The following is a 23,399-nucleotide window of genomic DNA, read 5'->3' on the forward strand; positions in this document are numbered from 1 at the left end:
GATGCAGCGCTTACAAGCCAAACGCAAACCAAATGCAATGTCGTTAAACATCACTGGGATGCGCTTGATTCCATAGACACAGTGGAGAAACGCCATGTCTCCAAAAGGTGGTGCAGGCAATTTTTAGTTCACTACATAATTTGAACACAAAAAACTGTCCCCACACTGTACCAAAACTTGCGATAAATGGACCAATAGAAATTCTCCAAAATTACCTAAAATAAACGCTTTTTACATTGACGTCCCTTGAAAATTAAAAAGGTTTCTCTCTCTCCTGTAAAGTTTCTGTTTTGAAGATACATGGTTTTTACTGGCCAGTGATGCCTAATAAAATGTCAATCATTCAGTGTGACATCAGTGTAAGCTTGCCCACTTTTTTCAATATTGGTGGCTAAGTAAAAAAAAATCATAACACCCTTCCTCTGCTCCTCTGATGCTCCACCAGGACAATTCATCCTCAGCATCTTTATCATGTGTCATCACTCAGCAAAATGGCACATTTACACAGTAATAAAGGAGAAGTTCCACAAGGCAAAATGAGCAACACATTAGCAGGAGAGCTGAAAATGACTGAAGTAATCAGCAGGACAGTCTGAGTAATGACACTTGACGCTGCACAAACAAGTTATTTTCAGGACGAAAATCAATTCAAAAAGGGGCTTTTTTTAAAGGACCATCTGACCATGCGATTCTCTTTTGAAAAATAATCAAAAGAAGTGGAGCGAAAGGCACCGCAGCGAAGGCCTCATTGATCTCCATTCAAAGTCTGGAAAGGTTTGAATGTGTTTGGCTGATCGGATCTTTAGATCTCACGCCTCGTGCCCTTCTGAGGAGTCGATGTTTCAGCAGGGGAGGAAAATTCTAAAGCACGCTCCACTTCCTCCAGCTCTTTAAACCGCACATCCCCAATCCCTCCTCTCACTGGGCAGCTTTCAGAGATATTGTCAACTCACAGAGAAACTCTGTTGATCTCTACAGAGAGATGGTGGAGAAACTTTTACTTAAAACATGGATAATGTAATTACAGTAGAAAAATGACATTTTTTATTCATCTGTTGTTGCCTTTTGATTTATCATTTTTTATTACCTTTAATTTTCTTATATATGATTTTATGATTCCTACCTTTAAACTTTCAGTTTCATGTTATGTGTTTTATATCTTATTTTATAATATCTTATTTAGCTCTGGAAAAAATGAAGAGACCACTTCAGTTTCTAAATCAGTTTCTCTTATTTTGCTATTTGTAAGCATATGTTTGAGTAAAATTACATTGTTGTTTTATTCTATAAACTACGAACAACATTTCTCCCAAATTCCAACTAAAAATATTGTCATTTAGAGCATTTATTTGCAGAAATGTAAAATGGCTGTAATAACAAAAAAAGACGCAGAGCTTTTAGACCTCAAATAATGCAAAGAAAACAAGTTCAGAAATCATTATTTGCTGGAATAACCCTGTTTTTTAATCACAGTTTTCATGCATCTTGGTATGTTCTTCTCCACCAGTCTTACACACTGCTTTTGGATAACTTTATGTCACTCCTGGTGACATAAAAAAATTCAAGCGGTTCAGCTTGATTTGATGGCTTTTGATCATCCATTTTCCTCTTGCTTATATTCCAGAGGTTTTCAATTAGGTAAAATCAAAGAAACTCATCATTTTAAAGTGGTCTCTTATTTTTTTCCAGATTTATGTCTTATTAAAATGCTGGTCTTTTTTATTTTTTTATTTGACAATCCCTTCTCTATGTATCGGCTCGCCTACACTGTAAATGAGGGCCACCCTCAATGTACTTAAAGTTTAAATAAAGTTTTTTTCCAGATAAATTATTGATTACATATTTACAGATCTAATCGTGATTAATCACATTTTAACTTACTAACAATAAAAAATGGAATAATGGCTACTGAAATGTAAAAAGAAATAATAAATGTAAGATAGAAAATATTGGAATGTCAGAATATGAGAAAAATAAATGATAATGAGAAGAACAGCACATTTCCTTTTACATACTCATTAAAATTGAACTGTTCATTTTAATCGGATGTTTTAAATATAGACATTATAAAATAAAAATTAAGAGTATGTGGTAAGATTAACATAATCCCATTATTAAATAACTCTTTTCATGTTTGCTGCAAATAAATGATTAATAATTTTCATTACATTTTTTGCTTTTCCAAGCGACACTATAAAGGTCTGGAAATCTTTCTGGAGAAATTCCTTACAGCGTGCCTAAATTACGCTCCAGACGTCTGTATTATACACTGATAACACACCACGTCAGGCATTACCACCCTAATTCCACTGATGCTATACTGCTGCCATTCTCAAAAACTACGTTTTTTTTAAAACCATTTTATTTACTATTAATACTGCAGCATCAAAACCAAGCACTTCATCTGCATCATTCATTATTGTGGGCTTTTGGAGATTGAGATCATAAATTTAGTTTATGATAAAAAAAGGACTGATGCTTCTTCCTGCATTACAGCCAGTTTACCACTGCTGTTAAAACCTGTGTCTAAAGACAAATCTCAGAACAAGCTTATTTATTATTCTGTGCTTTTAGCTCCATCTAGAGGTGTGGTCGAAACTACAGTGCTGGAACAGTTCAAACTAAAAATTAACTAGTTTAACCCTTTCAGACCCTGCATCCATTGTAAAATGCACATCATGTATTTTCTTTATCTTTAAATATAGTTATTTTGTTGCACATAACACTATTTAACCCCCTGTTATGTTTCGGGTCAATTTGACCCGTTTTAAAGTTTGAAAATCTAGGAAAAATAGTTAAAAGTATTTTTTCAGTATGAAACTTCTTCTGCTTGCCTTAATTAGTGTAATCAACATATAATACGAAAATGGTTCATCTCACATATTTGCAACCACCCCCTGCAAAAACAAAAACTTGCAATGTTATGTTTCAATGTTATGTAAAAATATTGTTTTATATGTTGGTCTATCTAAAGTAATAAAGTAGTGAAACATTAAACATTTTTAAATGTATTTTTGTTTAATGAAAAACGCGTGAATTATCCTAATTAAATTATTACCTGTTAGACGTAAAGAACACCACTGCACTAAATATTGATAGAATAATTAGTAATGGAGATAGTAATTAAATATTCACACTGCTTGTATAGATTTTTTTTGGTTTCAGACATATTTTGGATAATTAAACATGCACTGGTTTAAATTAACCCCAAAACATCATTGCTGTTCCTGACAAATAAACATAATAGGAGGGTTAAGAGCTGTTTGTTGTCAGAATCAGAATCAGAACAGACCAAGAACCAGCCAATGAACAAGTAGCTTCGCCACGCCCACTGCAAAAACACTGGAACAACAGTAGGTTAGTACCGGATCCATTGCGGGAAAGTATCATCTAATTTTTACTACATTAAAATATGTGACTTAGAACACTTTTTTTTTTACTGTTTAGGGATAGTTTATTAAATACAAAGGTCAATATAAAATATAAAATATTACACACAGGCTTCCAATGCGATGGAAATAATAATTGTTTTAAAAAATTAAATGTTTTAGTTCATTGGATTTATAAGATACTATATAGATTTTATAGTAGAATATTAGAGTCTTCTTTTTTGTGCATTACAGAGAGAAAACAGCATTCTTACATAATTTTTCCATCACTGGAGATCATTCAGGTATATAGTAGATATCTAAAATTACAATTTCTACTAGTAAAAATTAAAATTACTAGTAATAAAAAGTTAGTAAAAATTATAGATGAAAGAGTATTAAATTCCATTTAAATCAAAGATAACTAGACAAAATCAGTTTTATGATATGTTTTTTCTGGTAATATGTGCATCCAGGATGGCTTTAAAGATCTGTAGTTCTCACATTATTATGAGTAAATATCATATATTATATATATTTTTATATAAGATTTCTGAAATGAGTGAACAAGTCTCTACTAGTAAAAACTACATTACATCGATCCTTAATTTGAGTAAGGACTTTTATTTTATTTATGAACGGCTTGCCATTCATAGCTTAGCTCAAATTTAGGTTTTTGCTGTGTACCCAGAAGGATAAAACTAAAATAAAAAATAAATAAATTACAGTTCTGCTGGTCAAGACTGGTTTACTATGATTAACAGCCGGTTAATATATTTTTTTTCTTTCATGTTACCCTTCTGGGGCCGGTTAAACCAGTTTTGTGCAAGTTCAAATATAGGCTAGTTGTAACACACATGATAAATACACTAAGATTTACACAGTAGTAAATTAAAACGGGCCGCTCCACACAAACTCAAATCTAAAAAAAAATGAATATCATTTTTAAAAAGTTACTTTATTTCAGTAATTCAGTTCAAAATGTGAAACTCATATATTATATAGATGCATTACACATAGAGTGACCTATTTTAAGCTATTATTATTTATTTTATTGTTTATTATTATAGCTTACAGCCAATGAAAACCCAAAAATCTGTGTCTCAGAAAATTATAATATAATATAAAACCAATTGTTACTTCTGGCAGTGTGCACAGTGTGCCAAGTCCTGCTGGAAAATAAAATCTTCATCTCTATAAAAGTTGTCAGCAAAAAGAAGCATGAAGTGTACAAGTTTTTTCTGGGAAAACACTGCACTGACTTTGGACTTGATAATATAACAGTGGACACACAAGCAGTCTCTCCAAACCATCACTGATTGTGGAATCCACACTAGACCTCAAGCAGCTTGGACTGTGTTATATCAACATGTATTGAAGAACAGAGAGAAGAAAAAAAAAAACTATGCAGAGAAACAGATAACGAACAGTTTATAATTATAGAACTACAAATTACTCTAAAACAGTAAGTCTAAACAAGGAGGAGGTCATAACGTTATGACTTGACTGTTTATGTGTGTCAGTAACATTTATCAGGACGTTTGTATAGTTTAATGTGCTGATTAAAAAATGGTTTTATTAATACTTTCTATATAAATATAATAACAGGTTTAAAAAAAAATCATGGGCGCCATTTGCTTGTTTCAAATTTTAATATAACACTCAAACACATTAAAACGAACGGTTTTTCAAAAATAATTCAGTATTTTTAGTGCAAAGCATCTTTAAGAGTATCATCAGAAATTCTGACACAACAGCTGCAAATTTACAGTATTTACAATTTGGGATTTGTATTGGGTATTAAATCAAGAAAGTCGATTTGAAGATCAGTGGCTCCAAAAGTCACAGCATAGGACTGTGTCAAAATGATGGGACAGTGCTGCCCCCTACTGAACAAACTGTAAAATACATTCAGGTTTTGGAATAAAGAAAGAATATTTACTACAAAACAAATAAGTAGATAATATTTAGCTGCACTTACAAAAATTAGGCACCTAAAACAATCCTTAAATTTTAACATTTAATGTTTGTCTTAAAACTTGGTCTTCTAAAGTTTAACTTTGTTTTATTTTTATCATGCTGCAGCCTCAATAAATCAATTCATAAATTGAAAGAGACTTCAAGAGATTACAAGCATCACATGATATTCGTGAACAGTAATTATAAAATTAACAATACAGTTTCTTTGCCCTAGTTACATGGTCTCATTGAAATCTCATCTGCTTATATTTATATATATATATATTTTAAATATTTTAATTTCACCATTTTACACACAATTTAATGAATAACTGAATAAAATGTGTGTAAAATTGTAAAATTAAAATATTTTGTACTTATATTGGGAGTTTTCCTCAGGCAGGAATTCAGCCTAGTATTTGACAACACAGCATTATAAATGGAGTTTTTTTTTTTTATTGAAAGAAAAGCCATTACTAGTCTATTCTAGGCTTATGATATGTGTCATAAGAACAATATGATGCACATAATGACAGAGGATGTAAACATTATATTGCAATACTGAAAGTAAGGAGATTTAAATCAAAACCAGAGTTTTGAAAACAGTATCATATTCATCTGAATAAAATAAAAATGTATACAGTTTATTTATGCAGTACAGCACTTTTAAAACACAAAATGAGCAACTGTCTTACATAATCCACTTCTTTAGCCATTACAGAATCTAATCATTATACATTGATACTGTATTTTATAAAAATCAATATAGTAATTTAAAACAAAATATTAGGATACTTTAATAAATTGATTTTCTTACACCACTATGATTGACAATACAACATATCACAATCATTACTTTTTCCAGATAAGACTGACTAAAAACTTTTGTGCAAACCTATGAGTACAGATGATTTATTTTTTAAAACTATTCTACACACTGAGTTGTAATACGCCCGAGGAGTTCATCATACTGCGACATATTGTACATTTTTACATGATGCAATTTATCACAATATATATAACTGACAAAATGATAACTGCTGAATAAGCAGAACTGTTCAACTTTACAATTTTTTTTAAGGCGGGGAAAAAAAACCTTGCTGTCGCTTTCAGTTCACACATACGCTATCCGCCGTCACTGCAGTACAAACCGAGCGAGAACGCTGAGTCAGAGAAAGCAACATTATGCGTACAGAGAACAAAACTCATCTCACTTCACACCTCGGAGTGTCTGGCCTACTGATGACTTTCTAGCAGTATATATTTATATATATTTTTTCCACAGTCTCAAGTCCGACAGTAGGCAGCTTGCATTTTGTTGTTGTCATAACAAACCATCATACCCAGAATTAGTAGAGGGTTCAAATAGGGAAAAAGTTCTGAGAAAGTTCAGCTCTTGACACTCTTAACCGAAACTGTTCCTGTTCCAGATTCTTGCTGACAAAGCTGAGCCACACTCATCACCAGGCCTGCAGAAGCAGTTTCTTAACTACTACCACCAAAGCACGGCCAACATCAGCCAGTCAGTGTCCTCCCACTTTAACTTAAAGAAACATCCAAGAAGTTTTCATTCAGTTCCATTTAGACCATTCCTTCTGTATCCAGTATTCTGTATTTATCCGTCCTACCAGTGAAAGTTTTAGGTGTACAACAACTTCAGAATCCACTCTTCCAGAGTACAGTACTTCTTCAGACTCAAGTCTTCCCCAGGTTTCCATTACTTTCTGACAGGTCAGTACAGTTTGATAGCTCCCAGGTAGGTAGAGTCTCCATCCAGAGAGATGTTTGCTGTGGAGCGAGGTATGAGCAGCTCCAGACGGTCACCAACTTCCAGCTTCACCAGCCCTGCGTCACAAAAGTCACACAGCAAATTTTTCAAGTTTGATCTGTTTTATTAGTTGGTTTAGATTAGATCTCAGTAAGAATCATTTAGCTCCATTTAACTGATAGTTACAATGAATTCAATAGGCATTTAGAACCATCAAAAGAAGTAATAGCCACATTTAAATTAACAAGATGTTTTTACGTAAACACATATGCCAAAATATTGAAGAAGAAGGAAAAAATAGATGCTAGACAGTGACCTAATCATCAATCTTACGGTAGTGGTAAATACGGTAAATACCGAAAAATTTCCATCTGATTACAGTAACAGTATCTCTTCTACTCTTCTAAGTAAGTTCTAAATGTAGACTGTGGTTTAAAGGGGAATTACAGTATATGAATGATCAAAAATTACAGAAATGCATTAACTCCACAATAATTCAATTTGCAAATGCAGCTTCCTTTCTCTTCCTTTTTTCTTTTAGCTCAGCTCTTACCTCCAGTGTAGCATGTGTTATAGGGAACCTTCAAATTCATGCTCTGGATGCAGCGGAACAGAACAACATGTTGATTTTCATCTCCAACCACGTTCTTCTTGATTCGGATCACTATGTGACCCATAGCAAACGTGGAGTCTTTGTAGTAGACCTGGAGAGAGAGAGAGAGAGAGAGAGAGAGAGAGAGAAAGGAACTGCTGTTGAACTTCATAGCAACATCTAAACAACCAACGCACTCACAACAACCCGTACTCACACAACTGTATGAACAGAGACGAACGCACACACATAGGTCATGTATTCATTCTGAAATAAGGTCAAAAGAATTTACATTCACTGTAAACAGATTATAAACAGCTTTTAAACCCCATTATAGATTCCAGGGTTTAAAATACTTCTGTAGAAGTTGAATAAATATCAACTCAAGCTTTTTACTCTTTAAGTAAAAAAGGAGTAAAAGTACTGGATTTAAAACTACTTAAAGTATAAAAGTAAAAGTAATCCCTCCCTAAAACATATTTTTCTAAAAGCCATAATGACTATAATGTGATATTTAATTTGGATTTGCAATAGGCTCCCTGTTTCAGCTGCATATATGCCCATTGAAAATGAATGTATTTTAGTAAAATGTAAATATATTAAAGAAGTTCTCTCATCTTCATACTAGGCTACATACAATTTTATAATACAATAAAAAGTATGTAGTCTGCCAGACTACACTATTATTACTGTCCCTCTCCTAAAAATACAGGGAAATACCAACATTTAAAAAATAATAATCATGAGTAATATTAAAGTGACTGACACCACTAATATACTAAGTTCTGGTAAAAATTAAGAGGCCACTTCAGTTTCTGAATCAGTTTCTCTGATTTTGCTATTTATAGGTCTATGTTTGAGTATAAATGAACATTGTTGTTTTATTCTATAAAATGCAAACAACATTTATTTGCAGAAAATGAGAAATGGCAGAAATAATAAAACGTGCAGATATTTCAGATCTCAAATAATGCAAAAAAACAAAACAAAAAAAAAAACAAGTTCATATTCATAAAGTTTTAAGAGTTCAGAAATCAATATTTAGTGGAATAACCCTGGTTTTTAATCACAGTTTTCATGCATCTTGGCATGTTCTCCTCCACCAGTCTTTCACACTGCCTTTGGAAAACTTTATTGCACTCCTGGTGCAAAAATTCAAGCAGTTCAGTTTGGTTTGATGGCTTGTGGTCATCCATCTTCCTCTTGATTATATTCCAGAGGTTTTCAATTTGGTAAAATCAAAGAGACTCATCATTTTTAAATTGTCTCTTATTTTCCCAAAGCTGTAAATATATTAATTTGAATTAAATTACCTTAAATATAATTGTGCCAATCTAATGCTAATAAAAAGAACACTTAAAACTGAACTGCATCCAGCAGTATGCTTAGGGAAAAAAGATTTAAACAGTTTAAACAGTTAAAGTAATGCCAAAGATTGAGCTCCTCCTGGTGACAGTATGAAAATGAGATTCTTCATGTCGGCTGTTAAATAAATATGTTGTGTGAGAATAATGAGCACTTCTTGTATTTTTTGTTTACAATTTAGAAAAAGGTATCAAAATAAGTATTGCTTCAGTATCTGTATCAAATTTAAAGTATCATATCTGTATTGAAATCTTTAAAACAATACCCAGCCCTACTGCCTGAGTGTCAAGGCTAACAGATGTTTGTCTTTAGAACTAAATTCTGTTAAAATGTTACCTCTGTGACTGGTGGGTCACAGTGCTCTACCTGACTGTAGATGAAGAAATAGCCCTCTTCTTTAACCAGGATGCTGTCCTGATACTGTTCCAGAGCTGAGCCTCGCTTCAGACCCGTCTGCCACGGAACTCCTGTGTGTTTCTCCAGTGCAAACTCTGAGAATGGCAAACAAGCAGGCAAAGATCACGTTAAAATTAAGAATATCTAAATGTCAGACAAAAGAAAAAAAAAAGGAAAATACAATGAGCCCAATGGCACAGGCCCGTTTAAGATAAGCTGAAGGCTAATATCAGCTTTTTGATGTTATTATCCTCTGTTCTGTTCACTGTTAGGACATACTGCTTCATTTATACGCTTTGTTTTTTATTCAATTTTCTGACCATGAACAAATGCCAAGTACGACTCCTGAACATTAAATATTTTAAAAATACAGAACGGCAAGAACACAATTACCTTTCTGAAAGACTTCCCTCTTGCTGTCTGCCATCATCTGCAGGCAGGGCTGAAATGCTGAACAAGGACATAGCAAATATAAAAGATTTAATTTTTTCTGCAGGGAAAACAGCATCGCAAAATATACATTTCCTTCTGCTAAAAACACTTTCTTGTTTTTTACTATAGGTCTCACTTTGTTGTTTATGATGCTGCACATGAAATTGTTTCTTAGCCTTCCTTGACTGCAGTAGCTAGTAAAAGAAAATCCTCAGAAATACGAGTTGATCAGAGAGATGTGAGTTTATGGTCACTTCGCCCACCTCAGCTCAGGACCACCCACGGACAGTCCTGATCAGGGGGTGGAGCTTGCAGCTGTGTTTACACAGCTAGTTAGCATTAGCTATCTTGTGTAAGTAACTGTAGGTTTAAATCGGATCTCCGGTTGATTCTGTGTTTTACTGAGACCTTAAATATAGACTACAGAAGCACAGTTTGACAAGGCAGCACAACTCAACAGATGTTTGTAGAGTTAGCCAATATTACTTTATTTATAATAACAGTAATAAAACCAATCAGAAATCAGGGCCAATCACGTCATTTTCAAAGGATTGGAATCAGACAAAAAAAAAGATCTTGATCACTGATTTATCAAATTTCTCACGCACACACAGCTGATTGCACATTTCCTCTTGTTAAATGCAGAACATGCACTTACAGTATTGTTTATTTTCTGCATTAGGTCTATGAGCTACAATATTTTAATTTAAAAATAATTAACACTGCCCTGAGATATTATAATACAGTAATAAAGTCTAGTCTGAATCTAGCCTGTCAGACCTAATAAACCACACTACACTTTTATTATTATCTAATCCCAAATATACAGGTAAGAGACTGACACGACTATTATAAATATCATTTAATTTTACAATCTAATTCATGATTTACACATATGTGCACTGTTTGGTATTTGCACTTTTTATTATTTGTTCTTTGTTTCAAACAAATAAAAAAAGATTGTTTCCATTAATATATTTAGTACACAATTATTACCCTTTAAGAAGCGCAGGGTAGTACAAGATAAGATTTTTTACAAACACATGGTTTCAATAAAAAAAAACATCATAACAGATAACTTGCATGTGTTTTTTTTTTTTTTACTGCATTGCCAAAGTATCAGATTGGGACTCTTTATTGGCAGATACTCAAAATCAAATGACTTGAGGTTTTTACAGTTACAAAATAACAAAAATATCCCAAAAACCCAGTCAGCTTTGGAAAAGTATCACAGCTTACAAACGCTATCTGTGGTAAGCTACAGGTAATAGTTTTTCGGTGCGTGTTTCTAGCAATCTTATGAGCAGTATTCTCATTTGTTATTGTGGTCTTACGGACCTCAACTTAACCTTCAATGTTCCTGTTACATGCCACTAATTAAATATAGGTCTAAGACCTCACTTGAATTTTTAGAGGACTTTCTTTTGCATCTCGCTGCTTTATACTATAAACACGGTACAAAACATAAATACACTATTTTTGCTTAACATATAAAACGTTTTATTTTCTAGATCAGTTTTTCTACTTTTTTCAAACTAATTACAGTAACTGGACTTTGTAAACAGAGGTCCCTAGGCCATAGCATTCCATAGCAAACATTAACATTAAGTGCTTGAGCACATTTTGCTGTTACAGTACAGCGCTTATCAGTGCCAGTCACATATTTGCGCTCTGCTGTTCTAGTCTAAAGCTAACATGATGCAGAGGAGCATAAGGTTAATTATGGTCTGCTGCACTTTTGTCTCAGTGCACGTTGAGTTTTTATCTCACACCATCTATATATCTTCTCAAACTGAATCAGCGTTAAAACCGCATGTCCAACCCTCATGTTCACTGACAGTAAATAAAAGATGAAAGGAAAAAACTAACAAAAAACAATATTTAAAGTTCATAGGAATCGTTTTACAATTTGCAATACCGATACAATATGTTGAATTCGATACAGATCCCCAAACAATAGTTTCTTCGATACCTTTTTCAGAATTGTAACCAAATTGTAATCTCATTCTCATACTGTCACCATGAGAGTCTCTTTAATCTTTTTATATGGATTTTGTTTTGTTTGTGGCATTTTATTAAGAACAAAATCAGCAGCACTACTTTATCTGATTGAACTATAAATCTTTTTCCTTAAACATGCAGCTGGACACACTTTAGTTTTTTAAGAGTTCTTTTTAAGAAATAAGAGCATTAGATAGATTAGAAAATTATCCTTTTTTTATGCTGTCATTTCCCTGTATTATTTGGGAGAGAGACTGTAATAATGGTGTAGTGTGGTTTAGGTCTGGAAGAATAGTGTCTTTATTTTTACTGCATCTCAGAAAAGAGAGAGAGAGAGAGAGAGAGAGAAAGAGAAAGAGAGAAAAAGTGAAAGAGAGAGAGATCTAAGTATCCGCACATTTAAGTATCCTCAATAAGCACAGACCAATACCCAGTCCTACTGACATAATAAAGATGCACTTCTTAGAAAACGCTCGTTCATTTATAGTAATATTATTAAAACTATACATATATAACCACAGTAATAATACTAAAACTATAGTCAGGGTAAGTGCAGCTCCGGAAGTCCCCTGCACAGCTGAACAAACAGCAGAAAGGGGAAATTTTAATTATATTTATATTAGTGGTGTCAATCACTTAAAAAAAAAAAAAAAGATCATGGATTATTTTTTATTTTTTTTATATTGACATTTCCCTGTATTTTTTAGGAGAGAGACTGTAATAATGGTGTAGTGTGGTTTAGGTCTGGCAGAATAGAGTCTTTATTTTTACTGCATCATAATATCTCAGGAAAGAGAGGAAGAGAGAAAGCTAGAGAGATTGAGAGAGAGCGAGAGAGCGAGAGAGAGAGAGAAAGAGAGAGATATACTTTAAAGTATCTGCACGTTTAAGTATCATCAATAAGCACAGACTGATACCCAGTCCTATTGACATAATAAAGACGCACTTCTTAGACAATGCTCGTTCATTTACAGTAATAATATTAAAACTATACATATATAACTACACTAATAATACTAAAACTATAGTCAGGGTAAGTGCAGCTCTGGAAGTCCCCTGCACAGCTGAACAAACAGCAGAAAGGGGCTTGCCTGATTGACCTGACTCACTTCCCAGACTTCTCTTCTTTAAGCTTGGCTGATCCTGCTGCCCCCCAGAAACACTCATCTCCAGCTCAGTGGGCACCACACTGCTAGTCTGCAGCAAGAGAAGAACAAATAAAAGGCAGTAGAGTCAGACATTAGAGCACTTCAACATGTTTACCCTGCTGTCCTCGTTTCTGTGCACTCTCTCCACATTTGGCACGTTTATATATATATAAGTAAAAGTATATAAGTATTCATACCCCTTAAACTTTTTCACATTTTGTCACCTTACAACCACAAACGTAAATGTATTTTATTTTAAAGTGATAAACCAACACAAAGTACTGCATAAGTGTGAGATGGAATGAAAATGATACATGACTTAAAATTAAAAATTAAAATTAAAATTTACACTAAAATCGACCTTTCAGTACTTTTTGGTGTTCTAATAGTGAGCTTTTGGATCATGTCTTTAATGCAGACTTTTGGCTCTTTAATGAAGGTGTGTAAGTGTGAAGGATACAACTATCAGACAACAATGGATATGCTCATACCTGTGTGGTATTAATCAGTCCATGTGACAGCAGTCTTGGCATTCAACTTTAATGAGAGTTGATTAAAAGGACAACCAATGACTGCAGTCATTTCCAGCAAACGATTAAGATCACAGAATAATTGTTTTTCTCTGTATGAATGGTAGTTTAAAAAATAGCTTGCATTTTCCAGCACCCCGAGCCAGGAAGATCATGACTAAAGTACAAGTAAAGGCAAACCTTCCAGGGTGAACTGATTTAACTTAGTATAAACACATTTTTTTGGATTATTACATTTCATTAAATTACTAAAAGCAATAATGAATAAGGAAATTAAATGTTCACTGGTGTTAATCCTAGTTTTTAAAAAAAAAAAATCCAATAAAAAAAGGATACCCTGAAAGACTTGTTGTGTAACATTTTGTACTTAGAATAAATGATTCTCCTGTTGTAGAGCCTTGTTCTAAAGCACAGCTACCTAATCCTGGTCCTGGAGTTCCCCGTGACCTACATATAACTATGTTGCTCTACTGTTAAGACCATATCTCCTTCAGCTCAGGAAATGGTTGTTTACTAAATGATTAGTTACATCACGCATGTTGGAGCTGGTAAACTACTCAAATGTGCTGGCCAAAAATATTCAACACTTCTAATAAGGAGTGAAAATATTTGACCTGGCCTGCCTTAGAGTCATGGATCTGCATGGCTTCTTTCCTTCAGCAGGTATTTCTCACCTCGGCTTTGTTCCGGTCATCCTCCTCCTCCTCCTGCTGCTGCTGCTGAGACTGAGCTCCTCTCACACCTTCATCCAGGGCACTCCTCTGCTCCTCTCGCCTGCGGCTCACCTCAGTCCTCAGCCCCTCCACCTCGGCCTGCAGAGCCAGCACATGGTACAGAGACAGAGCCGACAGGGAGGATGAGGTGATGGCAGCCAAGATCAGAAGAGCAACTGCCCAAGAGAGCCTCCGGCTCTCGGCCCGAGATGGAGCAACACCTGAAGCTGGCATTACAGTCTGAGGAACTCAATGTTCAGCTTCTACAGAGTTCCACTGCTTCAGAGTCCAGCTTCCTCAGCGTCCAGCTTCTTCAGCGTCCAGCTTCCTTAGCGTCCAGCTTCCTTAGTGTCCAGCTTCCTTAGCATCCAGCTTCCGTAGCATCCAGATTCTACAGAGTTTCACTGCTTCAGAGTCCAGCTTCCTCAGCGTCCAGCTTCTACAGAGTCCAGCTTCTTCAGCGTCCAGCTTCTACAGAGTTTATTATCTACAGAGTTCCACTGCTTCAGAGTCCAGATTCTTCAGAGTCCAGCTTCCTCAGCGTCCAGCTTCTACAGAGTTTATTATCTAGAGAGTTCCACTGATTCAGAGTCCAGCTTCTACAGAGTCCCGCTTCTTCAGCATTCAAGTCAGCCTCAAGTTAGGCCCGAGATGGAGCAACATCCAAAGCTGGCATTACAGTCTGAGGAACTCAATGTTCAGCTTCTACAGAGTCCAGCTTCTACAGAGTCCAGCTTCTACAGAGTCGAGTTCATCTTCTTCAGAGTCCAGCTTTAACAGAGAACAGTTTCTTCAGATTTCAGCTTCTTCAGCATCCAAGTCAGCTTTTTCAGAGTTCAGCTTCTGCTGTGCACAGAGAAATTTGGAAGACACAGTTTTTGACAAAGTTCATTTTTAGATCATTTGTTGTGGTTGTCAGTAAAAGGAAGTCTTTTGTGGCATGCAAATTATAAACCTACCCTCAGCACGAAGCCAAATGCATGAAGGCGCTTCACTCTCAAGTTCATTAAACCCTCTTTAGTTTCATGTCCTCTGGTTCAACTTTGGAATACATCTGTAAAAATCTGCATTTCATAATACACAGCCAACAGATTGGTCAACAATTTTATTCTAAACTCAGGTCCTGACAGATCTGATGACAATGCCTGCATCAGGACAGACTAACGAAAAACAAGTGAACAAACTTACCATAAAGTACTTTGAGGCTTTCCTATGAATAATTTAATTCTGGTCAGGTTCTTGTGCCCAGATGTATTCCTTGTATAAAGTGGCTGGACAGGGAACGCAGCAGAGCGTAGTGTCAGCGCCCTGCCTCTATTTCAAGCCGTTAACCAGCGCTGTGCAGCTTCCTGCCAAGCTTGCTTTCTCGTGCTCTCTCGCTCTCTCTCGCGCTCTCTTCCTCGCTCTACGCCTCTACGCCACCTTTCCATGCAGGTCTGCCAGAAAATGTGTAATAAATAAATAAATGCTCCAAAAAAAACACTCCAAACACAAAAGCACAAAAACAAAATGTAACCAAAAGCTCATTTCCAATGAAACAAAATGAAACTCATCTTATTACAGGAAAAATGCAATACAGGAACCAGACACAGCTTCAATATGGAAACACGCAAGCTTTCAGACGCAATATCAGAACCTGCGGCTTGGTTTCTTTATTGCACACAGAGAACAGAAACATGTGATGTGATTACAAACAAACCACAAGTATACTTTAAAAAATATCCACAGCTATATACATCAATGGTGTGAATTAAAGTGCAACAATTTGGCAAATATGACAGTATGAATCCATTGTCCACCACCCTTCATCTTTAAAAATAGAATATGGCAAAGATTAAATTGAAACTGATCAAGTGTAAAATTAGCTGGCAGTAAGTAGGCCAGTCACAAGAACTACATTTTTGGACAGTATATTTTACTTAGAACAATTGTAAATTGCAATAATATGCAAATGATATAACAAATGATATCACTGTCAATTTAATGCCACAAATTTTAAGCCACTGAATAACATAATAATGTAGTTACTCACCACTCACCTTTTAAAAGTACAACTCATTTATTCTAAATAATTTTCATCGTTAGTATATATTCAGACACTGGAATGGGAATTAAAAAAGAAATATTAAAAAAATACAGAATACTCCAGCCTAACAAGAGTCAGGACACCCTACCCCTAGAAATGCACAAGCAAAACAGAGGGGTAGAGCCAAGGGGTAAAATAGGATTTAGCCCATATAAGACTACTCCTATTTGCGTGATCAATAAGCTTCTAAGTAGGTGCCTTCACAGGACAGTCCTACTGAGGATCAGTCCCATTTCGCCCCACTGACGCCTAGGTTTTGGAACGCAGCCACTGAGTCCTTAAGGAAATTCATACTTTGCGAAGACACTATTGCCCAAAATCCAGTATCCCCTTCTTCAGCACTTAAAAATTCTATTATAATATTTCTTAAAAAAAAAAAAAGAGTAAAGAATGAAACAAACAACGATAGCTTCAATTCAAACACAGCCATCATCTGTGGTGCTAAACCTCCGCTACCAGTCCAGAATTTCTAAAGACTCCTCTAAAGAGCCATGAACATGAAATGCAGGCTATTTATAGGAAACTCAAAATAATATCAAAGAAACACATCAGTGACCACACTCCATCTGCAGCTCCTCAGAACATTTTCTCACTGTTGGATCTGACTCACTCCACCGGACTGCACATAAGCAGCCACATCCGTCCGATTCCATTACAAACACCGGCTCAGTAAGAAACAGCAACAATATTCCACAGCAGACACTCAACCTGAACACTGCATTATTGCTGAACAGAGATTATTTTGGTTGGAGGCTGCAAGTGTACATTCTTTAAAAAGTGCTCAACTCTTCCAAACATGACATAACAGTGGATCACATTCTGCCTGGATGTCAACAACATCCGCCCATTCAGTGCAGCCGATATAGAGATGGAAGATATGACTTCACTTGAGTGAAGCAGCAAATAATGCTTTTTATTCTATTGGTTATTAGGGTTGGGTATTGAAATTCTATAGCAAAAAAGGCAGCAACTGGAATGTTTCGGTACTACAAAAAAAAAAGTTAATAAATGGTGCTTCTTTTTGATACTTTGCATAAAACACCAAAAAGTAAAAGTGCAGACAATGAGGTAGAAAACCTGCAATGGAGAGCACACACAGAAACGCAGACAGTGAGGTAAACATGTGGAATTGCTCTAAAGTCTGAATCTACTTCCAAAGATTCATCCACACTTTTTTTTTTCCTCGTAAACTGTCACTGTGCTAAAGTTCTAGTCTGCCAGACCTAAACCACACTACACTATTATAGTTTAGTGTAATTAAACAGCATCCAGCAGGATGATTAGAGAAACATAGTTGTAGTTTATGCACAAGTAATGCTGTTTTATGTTTTTAATAAAGTGTATTCGTTACAACAAGATTCATGGAGACTCTGAAAGCAAGAGAATGAGATTATTCACATCGGCTTTTTGTTACAATTAAGAAAAAAATATGGAAAAAAAAGTATAATTTGGGTATCAATTTTTCTTTATGTGACTCATATAACTGGAATATTGGATAAAGGGAGCTAACAAATCATTCAATTCCACATATCTGACTTCTCCACCCGAATATACTCTAATGAAAAGAGTGAAACATTACATGCACTTCATGCCAAACAAACAACCGACAACAGGTACGACAATATCCTTCCATTACAAGTCTCATCGTTACAAAAGACCACATTTATAATGTTTCACAAATTAAGCCTGATTTTAATGTTGAATCATGCATATGAAAGACCTTACATTAACACATTCGCACTGACAAATACTTTCCAAATGCCTGCTTTGATTGGTTAGGCTTTAAATGACTGCACATATAAAAGGTCAATTCATTTTTTTGAGTGCTGGGCCACTCAAAACACTGAGAGGGTTCTTATTTGTTGTGTTTTAATGATGTCATTCTTAATGTGGCATCATGTATCTACAAGAAAAAACATATGTACCTGATGTGCAAATGATCTGCACTGTCAAGCCACTTTTTGGCTACATTTACTTTGTTATTATGTTAATAATAGGACATACGTCTGGACCCACTACTCCACTACAATATTCCAAGATTCAAAGTTGAATCATGCCTACCTTCTGCTCTGGGGGAAAAAAGTATATAAATTTAAGAACAACAAAGCAAACTTACACCATCATTCAGTTGCAACCTAGGAGGACTTCTACAAGGTAGATGATTCTCTGAGACAAATAAACAATTTCCTGAGCTGACATTGAAGCTCCATCTATAAGCAAAGAGAAGGTGGCAAAACCTGTTGCCAGTCCCAGTGGGCTTTGCATTTGAAAACAGAGCCCTTAGAATTTAGTGTTTCCAACAGTGAAGTGATGTTTACTGTTTGAAGGCAGTGAAGATGAAAAAGAAAAAAGTAAAAATAATAAAAAACTGACAAATATTTTACACTTTGCCTGACATTATTAGGCAAATATCTTTATTATACAGTAGGACTTGCAGTGAGTGGACATTTGGTGTATACCAATGATGGTAAAGTCCTTAAAGTATAAAAGAAAAGTCCTGTACAGTCAGAGTGAATGAGTGTGTGCAATCAAAACAAGGCTAAAGGGGCATTACATTACAGAAGCCGGTCATGCACTCGTATTTTAAACAAAACAGGGAAAATAAAGGTTTCAAAGGCATTTAACAATGCAACCTGCTCCAATCAAAAACCACATACTTGAAAGCGTAAATATCATACCACCAAATTAAGTGCTAAAAATGGGGAGAGGAAAGAAAGAGAAGAAGAGAGACATTTTTTTTTAAAATGTACATTCCATTACAGCAGCTCCAGTGGGCTCAGTCAATGTTCTAGATGATGGTGACACTGGCTGAGCCCTGGGATGTCTCCTCTTGGGCATGGCTTTTCAACAGTTCCTTCATGAACTGCTCCAGAGCTGCAAAGTAGCCCTGGCATTGCCAGGTGTCGTTGTGCGTGCCCTCTGGAAAGATGGCGAGGCGTTTAGTCCGTGCGGGCGACAGCTCATACAGCTGCTTCATCATGACGGGGGGAATGAGCTGGTCTGACAGGCCAGAAATGAAAAGAGAGGGCATGCGACACAGTGCCACGTGTCTGTAGGACAGAAATTTGTTCTTGTAGCACCAGAGGGGCAGGTAACGCATTGGAAAGAAGGAGAAGAGGGTCGCTGCCATGTGTGGGATGCTCAAGAAAGTGTTTTCGACCATGATGGCAGCCACACGGTGAGGGTTGACTGAGGCCAACCTTATGGCCACGGCGCCACCCAACGAACGCCCAAACAGTACCATCTTAGTCTTATCAATATCTGGTCGTGACATGATGTAGTCCAGGGTGGCCTCGGCGTCCTGATAAAGCCCCTCTTCACTGGGTTCTCCGTCACTCTTCCCATAACCTCGGTAGTCCACCAGAACTACGTTGGCCTTCAGGTTGACGAGCATGAGCAGGGCATTAGGAACTCGATGCCCAATGTTTCCTGCATTACCGTGAAAATACAAAATAGTGGGGGCAGAAGCAGGATTCTCGCCAGTGTAGCGGAGCAAGATCAGGTTCAGCCTCACACCGTCTTTAGTGCGTACGTATACGTTCTCATGTGGAATTCCCGTGGGCATAGGGACATACAGCCGTGAGGATGACGGCTGATCAGGGAAGTACAGCAGCACGTCCTGGAACTTGTACAGGATCCCGGCCACAGAGGCCAGGATGAGACCGAGCAGCAGGAGGCCTCCGTACAGGTGGAAGGTAAGTATAAGTGCCAGCAGTGAGATGCGACAAGCTCCCCAAGACCAGGAGCCAACAGTCACCAAACAGCGCTCCAGTGCACCCCACAACCGCCACGACTTCTCCATGACCAACAGGTCGACAAGAGACACTCCAATCTGACTCTACTGGTGATCTGGGGACACACAAGACAAAGATATAAAGACTGTTAAAAAGATAAGATTAAAAACAAAAATATGCAGATCAAACAAGTTAAGACATGGGGTCAAACCAATAAACAAGACCTTTTATTCTAATTTAAACATTTGTTTGATACTGTGATACTCAGTCCTGGCTCATTACAAGTCACATTCTCTTGGAACAGTGGGGATGCTTTACTTAAATTACTTCGTTACATCGTTTACATTACGGATTTGTTTTTCTACATACATTTTACATACTAATTATGTAACCGTTACAAAAATAGCTTTTCTTGTACTGAATATGTAAAAAGAAAAATGACTGTTCAATCAGTTTTATTTTAATATCTGAATCTATAAAAAATAGTTTGAATCAGTTTTTAATAATTTATTTTAAATCACTTTATGTCAGTTAATATAAAAATCAGTCAGCATTCTTTGCAAACATTAGCTATGTTGATACATCGAAATTTTGGGCAATTAAGGTTCATTACAGCTTAATCTCTAAATGTAATTCTTCTACATTGACACTTAGGGGACTCAGAACGAAAGCATTACCAGAAAGCCTTTCTTTATGGCGTTTATTCTAGACACATCAGTGGCTCAACTCCTCAGGACTCGTCAGTCACTCCCTTATCTTATCCATATCATTCCTGGTTGAGCTTTACCCACACAGATAATCTATTTACACAGTAATGGCAATCTTTATACCGTGTTGACTGGCTGAATAACAGCAGTACCATCGAGAACCTTACCCTACCTACAGGGTACAGACAGTACTGAACAGCAGAACTGACAGCAATACTGACTGTATATACAGGAAATGTTATCTCCACACACCGAGATAGATAGACAGACAGACAGATAGAAAGACAGATAAGCAGATAAAGTAGCTAACCTTACTAACTAATCAACTACTGCTACTCGCAATCAGCAGAGTAATATCAGCGAGGTTATTTAAACTGTCCTAATTCTCGTCAGGTTAGCAAAGCTAAGCTAAGCTAAACTAAGCTAAGCTAAGCCAAGCTAGTTACCAGAGACCAACCTACAGCAACAGTCTTACTGGCTGTAACTAACTAACCGAGCTAAATAAATAGGTCACATATTAGTAGCTAACGTTAATTATGCTATTATGCAAAGGCGCCAGAAAATGCGGTCATAATGGAATTATGAGAGATATAGTTAGTTAGTTAGCTAGCTGTAAGGTCAGTGGATTTAAAAACTGATTTTCATTTATTTCATTTTTTTGTTGTAGTACAGTGTACACGAAATATGTTTTCAGCCATTTTCCTTTATTTTTTCATCTCTGTCCCTCACAATCGGATGTTTTAGGAAAATGAAAAATTTATGTTTTCTTTATTTTCAGATTTTTCTAATTTAGCATATTGCAAGTTGGATAAAAGCATCAGATTCGTGTTACAAGACACAAAAATGGACAAATCTATAAATCAAGAGAAGATTTAACTTTTTTTTAGTGTTTTTGCGAAAGGCTGAAATTAAAAACTAGATAATTGAAAATTCCCTCTGTACTATACTGAATGGAAAAAATAAATGATTAAGTTTTATACCCACTTTTCTATTTTCGAATTTAGATTGATACAACCAGAAAATTACACTGTTAAACGTTAAGTTACTCTAATCCTGAAACAATGAGAACACAGTGTATATAAATATGTTTTACAGTTTTCAACATAGACAGCTCACTACAGTCTAGCTAACCAAGCTAGTTAGCTAACTAACTAAATGAGCCACATATTAAACACAGTGAACTGTGACGAAGTATTAGTTAGGGTGTTCTGCCCGTGTGTGTTTCTATGTGTGTGTGTGTGTTCCTCAGTGTGTGTGTGTTCCTCACTAACCTGACTGTCATGCTATCTCACAGTTAGCCTGGAGCTAGTTAGCGTTAGCGACCCTGTTGTTAGCCCCGTCAGAACCGGGCGCTTCACCGCCGCAGACACACCCCGCTCCCCCACACAGCTCCTCCTGGCTACTCACGTTTATCGCATGGTTCCACGGCCCCGCTCTGACCCGGTTCAGGAGCTGACTCGCCGCTGCTCAGACCCGCAGCTCCGCTCCAGCCATTCCCCGCGCCTACCTTAGCGGCTAGCCACCTAGCCACGGAGCGCTCCACCTGTGTCACCGCTCCCTCTGCCCGGCTGGAAACTGCGGAACCTGTTTATTACAGCCAAGAAACGGTCCGGGCTAATCCACCAGCGCTTTTAACGCTTCGTTAGGTTAACATTACAATTCTGACCTCGGCTATTTAATGGTTATCTAACATTTACAAATGTAGCTACCTAGCTAAGTGATCTATATATGAATATATATGTTTGTAACGTGAACAAATCTGTCCCTGAAACTTCACGCATGCGCGCATTAGTTAGTACGTTCATGCACCTGTGCTGATTTGAACTGCTTCGAATCAGATCAGTATTTTAAAACGTAGTTTAAATCTGTTTTTTTAAAAATGTAGTTTGTATCAGTTTTTAAAAAGAACTGAATCTTAAAAAAGGTAGTTTGAATCAGTTTTTAAAAAAGAATCGAATCTTTCAAAATGGTAGTTTGAATCAGTTCTCAAAAATGATTCGGATCTTTTAAAAGGAATCAGTGTTCAAATGGAAGGTAATAATTTGTTAAAAAAGTAGTTTAAATCAGTTTTGTGTGAGTCACTTTATAAAAAACAATCAGCAGAGTTAGCTGTGCAGAATTTTTACTATTTAACATTTCCTTCCACATGGGTTTGCTTTGCTACAGAGATGAGAGCCTTATCTATGCGGTACATAAACATTCTGGGGAATTATTTAAATCTTTGTTTTTAGAATTTTGTTAACTGTAATTTATGCGGATAATGATATAACCTTTAAATTAATGCAAATTACAAATGTTTAGCTTATTTACTTAGATTTAGTTTAAAGAGATGCAGCTGTATATGTATTGGCCAAATAGATAAAATCTGTCCAACTGACTAATTAGGAATTATGAGAACTAAATATTCATAAATAAATAAATATTCATTCGTGGTCAATTTTTGGGTGAAAATGTGAAGAAATGAGGAAGATGTGCAGTTTCCAATACATTGATTACATACATATGCTCATGTTGTTTTTCTTCCAGGCTCTATAACAGTAAGGCCTTTGAGAATAAGGAGAGAACAACAGACAGACTACCCAGTGTTAAAGGGCACGTCG

General features: G+C 36.0%; 2 protein-coding genes across 5 annotated transcripts; both read right to left on the reverse strand.

Moving 5' to 3' along the window:
- Positions 1–5,951: 5,951 nt before the first annotated feature.
- On the reverse strand, positions 5,952–15,804 carry tnfsf13b (TNF superfamily member 13b). 3 transcript variants are annotated; one of them, XM_022680519.2, is made up of 8 exons: positions 15,461–15,804; positions 15,232–15,336; positions 14,234–15,115; positions 12,973–13,078; positions 9,842–9,898; positions 9,419–9,543; positions 7,649–7,799; positions 5,952–7,172 (listed from the first exon to the last, which is right to left on the reverse strand). In XM_022680519.2, the coding sequence occupies exons 3-8, from the start codon at positions 14,504–14,506 to the stop codon at positions 7,060–7,062; spliced, it is 825 nt and encodes a 274-aa protein (XP_022536240.1). In that variant the 5' UTR covers positions 14,507–15,115; positions 15,232–15,336; positions 15,461–15,804; the 3' UTR covers positions 5,952–7,059. The 3 variants fall into 3 exon arrangements, with proteins under 3 accessions (XP_022536240.1, XP_049341204.1, XP_049341203.1); XM_049485247.1 differs by having other exon boundaries at positions 12,991–13,078; positions 14,234–15,118; XM_049485246.1 differs by having other exon boundaries at positions 14,234–15,118.
- A 2,932-nt stretch (positions 15,805–18,736) lies between these two features.
- On the reverse strand, positions 18,737–22,406 carry abhd13 (abhydrolase domain containing 13). Of its 2 annotated transcripts, none has more exons than XM_007227941.4 (2): positions 22,207–22,406; positions 18,737–20,207 (listed from the first exon to the last, which is right to left on the reverse strand). In XM_007227941.4, the coding sequence occupies exon 2, from the start codon at positions 20,158–20,160 to the stop codon at positions 19,147–19,149; it is 1,014 nt and encodes a 337-aa protein (XP_007228003.1). In that variant the 5' UTR covers positions 20,161–20,207; positions 22,207–22,406; the 3' UTR covers positions 18,737–19,146. The 2 variants fall into 2 exon arrangements, with proteins under 2 accessions (XP_007228003.1, XP_022536237.1); XM_022680516.2 differs by lacking the exon at positions 22,207–22,406 and adding an exon at positions 22,071–22,176.
- Positions 22,407–23,399: the final 993 nt, after the last annotated feature.

The sequence above is a fragment of the Astyanax mexicanus genome, chromosome 11 (genome assembly GCF_023375975.1).
Source record: "Astyanax mexicanus isolate ESR-SI-001 chromosome 11, AstMex3_surface, whole genome shotgun sequence".
Taxonomy (NCBI): domain Eukaryota; kingdom Metazoa; phylum Chordata; class Actinopteri; order Characiformes; family Acestrorhamphidae; genus Astyanax; species Astyanax mexicanus.